A 10,604-nucleotide genomic window follows, 5' to 3' on the forward strand; every position below is an offset into this window, starting at 1 on the left:
GCTACCAACTCCTCAAAGCTCTGGGGATATTTAGTTACATCTAGAGATGCTTTTAGTTACCATGATGGGGTGCTGGCTAGTCAAGGCCAGAGAGGCTGCAGAGCTTCCTATGACACACAGCACAGCCTCCCCCAGGAGACATCATCTATCAGGGCTGATTGAGATACTGGCTTAAACCAGGTTAAGCTCCTCCATCAGTGTCTTTCAATGACTAAAAAGGCAATTTAGCCAAGATGAGCACTATTCAGACTTTCAGTCTCTCTGATTCGGATGGCATCCCTCAGTTGGTCCACTGTCTTTGCCCTCAGGAAACTACCAGTTTCTTGTAGGTTCACCTGCCGACTCAACCCCCTTAGTCCAAATAAACCAAACATGCCCCAGTGTCACTGATCCGAGCTTTAAACTTGCTCTTCTTCATACTTTTCTTCAATCTTCCCATGCAAGGAACTTTATTTTCTTTCAATTCATTAATTTCAAAGCCTGTATAATCTGATTCCCTACTTCCTGCTGGAGTCACAAAGAAAAAGAACTCTTAATTGGAATTTAGTCCTGAGTGTGCTGACAATCAGCTGGGGGTGAGGAGGTATTTATGTATGTAATTTAACTTCTCTGAACCTCAGTATCCTTTTCAGCAGAATAATAATTAGTAGTAGTAATATAATTGGTAGTCTTTGCTGACTCTAGAAGCCTGGAAATAGACCCTCTCTCTCATTTCACTGTTGACAATTGGTCTGGCCTTTGTGTGGGGCTGCTATGGGACATTTTTGGCTTGCTAGTTCTCTCCTGACTTTGCGTTGTGTCCTCCTTTTACCCAAACAGCTGTGGGACTTCGGGTAGGGCAAGTCACTTATCTACACAGCTTACCTAGATCATGGAGGAAGTTCTGTCTCTTGCTGGGAGCACTTTTTTCTGTTGCAGTGTGTGACATTTAGGCTGTATTTTCAAAATTCCTTTCACTCTTCCATCCTAAAATGAAAATCACATTGTTGATTTTTTAAGGAAGATTCATAGTCTATTTGACCCAACCAGTGTCTTGGGAGGTAGTAAGTCAGTTTCACCAATGTAATGAATTTGAGAAATTAGTCTGTTTCTGAGAGCTGGCTTAAGGTAGAATTGTTGGTCAAATTCAAGGGTTCATATAAAAGTTCAGACACACACAGGAACACGGTCCCCGCCCATGGGGGGGGGGCATTTCAGACGTAACAGAGGCAGTGGGCGTAGGAGGTAAAATGCTGAAAGAAGCCAAATCTTCAGGAAAGTTCCCTAAAACTTACTAAATATATGGCGACCATAGATGTTTGTGTTTGGGGATAGACATGTGGAAACCAGTAACAGAGCTGAGAGTCCCATCCAGGATATCTTCGAATAAAAGATAGCTCACACGGACCCAGGAACACGCAGTGGAAAGGTGCCTGAAACGGGTGCTCTGGTCACAGAATCAAGGGGATCCAGTTGTCACAGGCCCAGAGACTGGCTTAATCAGGCCCTGAAGGAATAGGGCAGCTGCTGCCCCCTGTCTGTTCCAGCAGGAAGCCCTGGAAGAGGAAAGATGCTCCAGCAAAGACGGTGCCAGAGCCCTAGCCATGGGATCCACCCTGGCTTTTGTGACCTCACAGGAGGTATGGATGACTCTTGTCTGTGGGACCTTGCTGTAGTCAAAGACCAGAGCCAAACCCCATAAGCGAGACCGCCTCCCTAGGGAGGGAGCCAGGAAATTCACAGCTCCATGTAGCTCCACGGTGTTAGTCAAGAAGGACCACCATGAAGAAGGTCAAAAAGAAAAAGTCTGATTCCAGGCGCCGCAGGGAGTCCATTTCGCCGCAGGCTAGTTCGGACTCCTCCCAGCGGCAAAGCTCAGAAACCCCATCATGTCCAGAGCCTATCTCGCCGCCGCAGCCACAGTCGTACCAGGAGTCCACCCCATCACAGCAAGTTAACCCTCAGGTTATACCGCAACATCATACAGCCCACGTTCTCCCAGTAGCGGATCATCGCGTCTCAACTCCATGCCTGGTGCTACCTTTAAAGCCTGACCACAAAGCATCCTCTCCATGCAGGAAACCAGGTGGGCAGGCTTCCTGGTTAAGCAGGACCCTTGTTGATAGGGTCCCAGAGCCACCAGAAGCGGGTTCTTGTATGATGATGGTGTACGATTAATGTGTTACCTGGAGCCTGGGTTTTGTCATTCCATACATCTCAGGTCTTATTGGAAACAGCCATGAATTCATAGTAACATTTAACTTGGCTGTATGGTGAGAATCTAGCATTAGGAGTCATTTAGCAACTGTTTAGAAATTAAAAGCAAATACGTTCTAGAAGAAGTGAGGCAGTCATATGCCTTATGACTATTTTTTTCTAATCTGGCTGTTCTCAAGAGAGGCCTGACCATTCCAAAGAAGATAGACCAGACCAGGGTGATGGGGGTGGGGGGTGGCTGTGTGACAGTTTTTGAGAGAACTGGGCCTTTCGGTTTGTCAGGTGGAAGATGGGAGGAGAGTTGTGTTTTTGTTTTTGTTTTTGTTTTTGTTTTTGTTTTTGTTTTTGTTTTTTTCCTCCATTTTGTCCCAAGAGGTCTGACCTTGGGCCCACAGAGATGATAGTCGAAATTCAGGATTCGCCGCTAAATTCTAACTTCAGATAAACTACAGAAAATGTTACAATTGTTAGTATATGTGCTCCAGATAAGCATCCTGTATTTCTGTTCTCTACGTTGTCAACCTTTCCCACAGAAGACACTAGAAAAGGATCTGCTCAATGCCTAAAACAAACAACAAAAATAACACCATGTAGCCATCAGCTCTGTCTAAAATTAAATAGCTGTCTGTCAAAAAGTGATCCCCATCTTCTTGGACAGCCAATGAGAGGTAAAACTTTGAACAATAATAATTTGGGAAATGGGATGCTTCAGACTGCTAAGGACAATGGAAATAGCCAACCAAACTGATCACTGGCCATTCTTTCGGTACCTAGCACTCAAGCTCAACCATCTAAGTTAATCTTCTTATCTGACAGTACTACAGGGGAGGTACTGTCCATTTTATTGATGAGGAAACCAGGGTTCGAACTAGCCAACACACCCCAGAGCAGCCATTGGTACTGTTGAAAGGGGGTCTTCGGTCTATTCTGATTCCTGAATCCTTGTCCTTAACCAAAGAAGACCTTCCAATTCCAAGAAGCCAACTAGTCTCTCAAGGAGGAGGACATCTTTCTCTGACCTTCCCTTGAGCCAAGACCAGGTGCTTTGTATGTGTCCTTGAGCAGTCCACACACTCAGCCACAGCAATCCTAGGACAGTCTGAGTAGAAAACAAAGGACACAACAAATGAGAGCTCTAAATCCAAGGAATTGCCAGGATACTGTTGCCTCTGTGACTAAGCACAAGCCTGTCCTTGACATGTGGTGGTTGTGTATAATGTGAATATCAACCATGGAGACCAACATTTCTGAATGATAGCCTCCAAACAAACTGGCCTGTACCAGATCTTTTAAGTCTTGATGTGGTTGCTTAGAAGACAGTGGGGCATTGAAGGGGCAAAGCAAGATATGTTCCTGGACCACTGTGTTTTTTAACTTTCTCACCACTGTGACCTAATGTCTTAATTAACTGAAAGAGGATGAATTATTCACACTGGCTCACAGTTTTAAGACTATCTATGCATCATGGCAAGAAGCAGCCAGGAAGTGGAGAAAGGGAATACAGGAAGGACAATTGTAGCCTGCAAAGACATAGCCCTAGTATGTCTTCCTGCTAGGCTCCATCTCCTACCTTTTACCAATGCTCAATAATGCCACATGGAGAATCCAGGAAAGGGATTAACCCATTCCTTAGATCAGAACTTCCACGGATCTAATTTTTCTTCAGAAACACCTTAATAGATGCAGCCAGAGATGTTCTTTACAGATTATCTTGGCATTTTCTAATCCAGTTGAGTTGAAATTCACCATCACCTTCATTGACATTATAGTGGACACCTCTTGTTGCTTCTCAAGGAATCTTCCCCATCTGAGGAAGAGCAGGAAGGAAAGTTGGAAATAGGGGCTGAAGACTCATAAATATATAATGTCGCTTTCTAAAACCAAGCCTTCTTAATGCAAAATATTATGGCTCAAATCAATACTAGTGAACATCCTAATAGCACTTCATAATAACTAAAAGCTGGAAACAACCTAATGTCCTCTAAATGAGGAATGGATAAGCTAAATGTGGTATAAATTAATCAGAATACAATGAAACACTACTTGTCAAGAAAAACGGCATCATTCATTGAGGATAGCTACAACACAGATGAACTTTAAAAATATTAGTCTGATTGAAGAAGCTAATCCCCTCAAGAGTTAACATAAATGATTTCATTTGAAAAATGCCCAGAATAGTCTATTGCCAGGGATAGGAAAGAGGGAAATGAGGGTGTCTGATGATGGGGTACAGTTTCTTCATCAGGAGATGAAAGTGTCCCAAAGCTATAGTTGTGATGGTCACACAACTTCACAAACATACTAAAGCTACCTAGCACACTAATAGTAAATGTTAGGACTTTGAGAATTATATCTCAATTTCAATTTTTTAAGCTGAAAAAAAAGTGCTGTTTGTGGAATCCTTGCTTCCCCTGTTCCAAAAAAAAAAAAAAAAAAAAAAAAAAAAAAAAAAATTCACGTGTTCTGTAGATAGTCTAAGCAGGAAGTGTACGGAGCATGCAAGTTGACAAACCAGCTTTCTGACACTTAGGACTGGAGCCCTTGTCAAACCCAGCCAGAATTATCAAAAAAAGGCTTGCCCAGAAACAAAGGATACCATCTCTTGGTTCTGCTAAGTCAGGTCCCAGAAGAACACAGAAATGATAGTATTAGGGAGCTGGTTCTGAGAACTGAAACTGGGATGTTTGTCTTTGGGATGAACTGGTACTCACTACATACATGGAACGTGGCAGCAGCCTCTCATGGGTATCGCCATCACCTACTTGCTTCACTTCCTACCAGTTCTGCAGGAAGGATTTCCACTGACTTAAAAAGTTAAAGCTCTTGCTGGGCAGTGTTGGTGCACACCTTTAATCCCAGCACTCTGGAGTCAAAGGCAGGATTTCTGAGGCCAGTTCTGTCTCTACAGAGCGAGTTCTGAGACAGTCATGACTACATAGAGAAACCCTGTCTTGAAAAAAAAAAAAAAAAGGTTAGGGATCTTGAGCTGAGGTCCACTTCTGTAATGTACTTGATATATTCTTGGAGCCTCGAATCCCTTGTCTGAAAAATGAAGCCAGCAGCATTCTGTGTCACAGGATTGCTGTCACAGTCAGATGTGGATAATGACAGGAAGCACTCTGCAAGTCACCTTTTCATTGCTGTAATTCTTCCCAAGTAACACCAGTCTAGAACCAACCTATCCTTCCAAGCAGCTAGTCCCTGCTTGTGTTCAAGAAGGGGTGGCGCCACAGGAAAGCTGCCTTCTTGTCTTTCACTCTTACATCTTTGACAGTGTCTTTAAAAAGCCTAAGGTTTCCTTTGCTAACACGGACGCTGCTGCGGGTTACTTCTAGAATTGTCCTCAAGACTGTGTCCCACCCCCAGGAGCCAGGTGCAGCCCTGATCTCTCTCGTTCTCTGTCCAGCAGTGCCTCTGACCTATGTGGCTCCAGGCTCCTGCTCCTGTGCGGCCTGCCCCGGCAGCTCCACTTGCTGGCGACGTCTAGGGCTGTGCCACAGCCGAATCTTCGATGTTCTTCTGCCTCGGGACTGGCAAGGCGCGCCAGGGAGAGGATTCCCAAACCTTCTCACCTTCTACAGGTTCCGCAGCAAGTGGGAGGGTTAAAGCCTTGAGGGTATAGTTTCCAGGGCCAGGCTCTGTCCTCAGACCTTGTTAGCAATTGTGTATAATAAATTTCTCCAAAACCCACAGGTCTTTCCAAAGGAAAGCCTTCCCTTCTAAATAACCAATTCTGTTTTGGAGGGCAGGCTCTTGTGGAACCTTTTCTCTTTTCCACCAAAGCCCTCAATTCTGGCAGCACCCTCTCCCCAGCCCATTATAAACTCCAGGCATCTGGAAGCTTTGTGATTAAACATTGGTTGTCCATTCACTTCCTTTTTTAAAAAATTCATGTCATGCACAGAGAGCATCTACTTACTAAACTATGTGAATTATCCCTGGAACTCACTGATAAGCCTGATCATAACTTATAGGCCCCTTCTGCTAATACTAGCAAAACCTGCCCCATTCAGAGTATCCCATTTGTTATCATGAGTATCTACAAGGGCCATATGTTCCATACTGGTCTGTTATTGGCAGCCCCCTTCTCCATTATAGCATCACCCAATCTTTGCCCTCCTGTTCCTCTTCCACAAAGACACCAGAAGAAATGTCATATAGCCACTGTCGCTCGTGCAACGCCCCTATCCATGTTAAGAACGGATTGAAGATGTCCTCGTACTTGCAGGGCTTCTGGGTTATATGTTGGGGCTAGGAGAGGGCCCTTTACAAATGAGCAGCCCCACTGTACTCAAAGACCTCACAAAAACCCATGGAAGAGGTCCTCCCACTTGGGGGTCTCATAGCCTACATCAGGAGGGTGGCCCACTATCCCATCCTTCTCCTCTCCTGATCCTTTCCAGCTCCCTCTCTTGCAAAGAGAATGAAACACACACACACACACACACACACACACACACACACACACACACACACACATGCACACACACATCAATGCACGCTCACACACGCGCGCGCGGGCACACACACGCACACAGATACAGGGCTGCTCTGGGGAACAGAACATGCCTGGAGTCAGAGATACCATCTAGTCAATCCCTTCCTGGAAGAGCCTGCCCACCACTCACCCACACAATGTGCTCATTCATCTGCTGCCAGGTGGTGCTGTTGGTTGCCATGGGTGAAAAATCAAAGCCTGCTCTGGTAGGATGCTAGGTACTGTGAGGGACCCTAAACAAGATCTTCACCTTCCAACATGTTCAGCCGGGGAAGCTAGCTAAGATGCATGCAGATAGAAACCTCTACACAAATCAGGTAGTGCTGGGTACAGGAGGGCTTCTGGAAGTTTCAGACTAAGGCAGCATGTCAGGGGCTACAGCATTGTGTGCCCAGTGTATGAGCCAACTCCAAAAGCATCCTAGGGTCCTCTGCAGCTTAAGATGAAGAGGAAGGGTGTTTTAAGCTGTTGGAAAAACCAAACCAAGGTTCAGACTTAGGAAAGCAAGGGAAAGAGAGGTATGGATCCCATGGCCAGGGCAAGATGCGTGGTTTTTACTAATTTTCCCATGGGAGCCCCTGCTTCCAAAATCTTTACCTTCTCAGAGGATTTAAAATAGACATTCATGTTGTACAAGAATCCCTACTTTAGTCAGCTTTCTATCAAACTGGATACTGTGTTTTCTGAATGCCTTCCTTGCATTTACTACTACACTCACTTGCTGCCCCAGTCTTTGTAGTGGCTGTAACTAATATGTAATTTTCTGATATCTAAAAATCTCTGAAATGCCTCAGAGAGCTGTTGTGAAGCTTAAGGAGGATATTGAGTGGGAGGTGTCTGGTACGTGGCCTGGCACATCATGGTCTGGACCACCCTGGTACCCTGGTAACCCTCTCGGCATTGGGCCTAGGCCAACCCACCCTCCCAGGGGTCTTGTTGGAAACTTTGTTGTAAAGGGTGGGGGCATCCATTAGGGTACCCTTTCCTTTCTGTAGGAGGAAGATCAGGAGAGGACCCCCCTGTAAGTACCACTGTCTCCTTCCAGTACACAGACACTAAACCTTTCTCCCCAAACCCCCCTCTCTGCTTTGCTTTGTAGAAAGCCTTCAAGGAAACACTGCACTCCCCGTAACTCACGTGCTTCAGGCTCTCGGAACTGTTGCTGTGGCTCTGGGGGCCCTGGGAGCTGCCTACTTCATCGCTGAATCCTTGTGAACTGGACCCCAGGCCCCGGTCCAGCAGGTAGGAGGCTCGCTTTGTCCCTCTCTAGATAGCGATATCTCAAGGCGAACAAGGCCTTCAGCCTGTCAGGGAAAGCTCATGATCCAGGCGACTCATTCCTGCCTCAAGATGGGCTGTCATGGCTCTCTCGGGCCTCTCTGGAGACCTTTTATCAGAAACATCATGACAAAGCCCCTTCCTCTTCACTTGCACCCCTGACTTGCTATGGCTTCCCTAGTCCCAGATGGGAAAAAGTAGGATGGGTGGGGTAGAGGTTGCTCACTTCTGAGAAAGCTGGGTGCCCTTCCCAGCATCTCCAGCACGACCTCTCCTTGGTGGCTTAGCTCCCCTGGTGTACCCCCAACTCCAGTGACTGTTTCCACTCACACCTGTGTCCTCCAGCCTGTTCCACTTGGTTCTTTGGAATGTGTGTGATCTCTCTCACTCCTCACTCATATTGAACCATCTCTGCATGAGGATGTCTTCAATCACCACTCCTGTTTCACCTGAGCCCCCCTGGGCCCCAGAAGCAGAGCCGGAAACAAGGACTGGGTGCACCCAATACCTCAAGGAAGTACCCTCAGGAGAAAGCAGGGGTGGGTGGGAAGGCAAGAACAAGACAGGAAGGTCTCCACCTGGATCTGTGGAGTCCCAGAATGTTATTTGTACAACAGAGGCACTCCCTCAAGAGACACGGGTTTCCCCCTCCGTGTCCCTGTGTCACTCAATCAATATGTGACTATATGGGTGTAGGGAGGAAATTTGGGTCTTGGTGGAGAAAGCAATTCCTTAGGCTGAGGGCCAGTCACTGGAGGAAGGGGTAGCTCTTGGTCATCATTAGCCAAAATCTACCATTCAAAGAGACAATGCACCAACTGAGACGGGAACTGAAGGGGGTGACAGCCAAGAGCACCCATAGTCATCCCAACAGCTAGGTCTCGTTCAGTGGATGCTTAAAAGGTGATGGATGAGATAGGGAGTGAGAGCCAGGAGACACTGCAGCTGCCCCGTAGCCCTCTGTCTTCCATGGGGGTGGACAGGTGATGACTATAGTCAAGCACAGGGCTGAGAATCAATGCTTAAAATATAGAACCATCCAAATCCTGCAAATGACTCCCGTAAGAGTGCAGCTTCTTTGCTGGAGCTCCTGATGTCTATTCAAGGATCATCCAAGGGATAGAATTAAACAACCCTGACCTCCAGGAAACACCGAAGCACACAGGAGCCTTGACTTCCCTCTTCTCAGACTTGCTGGGGGTGAGGAGGCATTTGTAGGAGCTAGCTGGTGGCCTTGGGTCTTGTTGTCATAGCAGCATGGTGCCTGAGAAGACTCTGGCTTTGGAATTAACTGACACTCTCTAGACTGTGTGCCACTTGGACTCGTTGTTAGAGGCATGTTCTTAACGTCTCTGTCAATGTCATCTCTAGTGGAAAGTAACAGCTCTCTCCGAAGGCAAGGGTCATGAGGATTCAAAGACATTCACAGGGCCACCACCCAGCGTGGGGTAGACAAGTGGCACTAGCCACATGAAGGGTGCAAGAATTTCATCTATGAGATTCCTACAGCATCGCCGACTACTTGGAAGTATGGATTCTACAAGCATGCAGGCTTAGAGTTAGATGTCCCTTTGGCATCCAGTGCCTGGAGCCTAAGGAAGCTTCTGACATCACGTTCTCTTCCCATTAAGTGGAGATAATGCCAGCAGAACTCTCTTGTTGGGAAGATTGAATTTTAAAAACTGCTGATGGAGAGATGTCTCAGTCAATGAAGCACTTGCCTAGCAAGCATGAGGACCTGAGTTCAGATCCCCAGCACCGATGTAAAAAGCCTGACCTAGCAGTGTAACCCCAATGCTGGAGAGGCAGAAGCGGGAGGATTCTTGGGGCTCTCTGGACAGCCAGGCTAGCCAAATGGTGATCTCCAGGTTCAGTGAGAGACTACACCTCATCTCAAAAGTAAGGTGGGGAGCAATTGAGGACGACACAACATATTGGCATCTGGCTTCCATACATATGTGTGTCAATCAGTATACACATGCAGAGACAGACAAGGGGTGTTGAGAGAGGGAGGGGGAAGGAGAGGGAAGAGAGGAATGAAAGAAAGAAGACAGAAAGAAAGGAGAGGAGGAGGAAGAGGGAAGAACAAAGAGGAGAATAAAGGGAATTTGAATTCTAAGATAATTTACCTTTTTACCAAAAGCATTTAGCTGTTGAACCCTCACAGGTAAGACTGTCAAAGTGGAAAGTTGTTGCGATAGGTGACAAGGGGTTGATTAAGCTAATAGTTCTGTCATTTACTTATTGTTTATTTTTCATTACAGATCCAGTTTCCATCGAAGGATCTCACTTGTCACCAAAATAGAGAGAGAAAAATACCTTCTCTTTTCTTCGTTTCATTTTATTTTATTATATTTGAGACAAGGACTTGCTATGTAACCCAGACTAACCTTAAACTCATAATCCTCCTACCAGAGCCTGCAGAATGCTAGGGTTTGCAGCTGAGTGAAGCCCCCACCCCAAAGAAATCTGTCTTCAGTGTGCTTTACTCAGAAATGTAAAAGTTGACCCCAGCACACAGTCAGGGAGGTAAAGTGCCTTTAGCATGTTTTTAGCTGGAGTAGGAACCTACCAATCCTGGTCTTGGCCTCTCCCCAGGTGGAGTCCCACTGGCACACAGTCAACAATGAAG

The 10,604-nt window shown here is 46.3% G+C and overlaps 1 protein-coding gene across 1 annotated transcript; it reads left to right on the forward strand.

The window, feature by feature from the left end:
• Nucleotides 1-1,761: 1,761 nt before the first annotated feature.
• On the forward strand, nt 1,762-7,899 carry Spata3 (spermatogenesis associated 3). The gene is made up of 3 exons (XM_035438853.1): nt 1,762-2,065; nt 5,603-5,777; nt 7,794-7,899. The coding sequence occupies exons 1-3, from the start codon at nt 1,762-1,764 to the stop codon at nt 7,897-7,899; spliced, it is 585 nt and encodes a 194-aa protein (XP_035294744.1).
• The last annotated feature ends 2,705 nt before the right edge of the window (nt 7,900-10,604 follow it).

This window comes from Cricetulus griseus, chromosome 2 (assembly GCF_003668045.3).
Source record: "Cricetulus griseus strain 17A/GY chromosome 2, alternate assembly CriGri-PICRH-1.0, whole genome shotgun sequence".
In the NCBI taxonomy this organism is placed as follows: domain Eukaryota; kingdom Metazoa; phylum Chordata; class Mammalia; order Rodentia; family Cricetidae; genus Cricetulus; species Cricetulus griseus.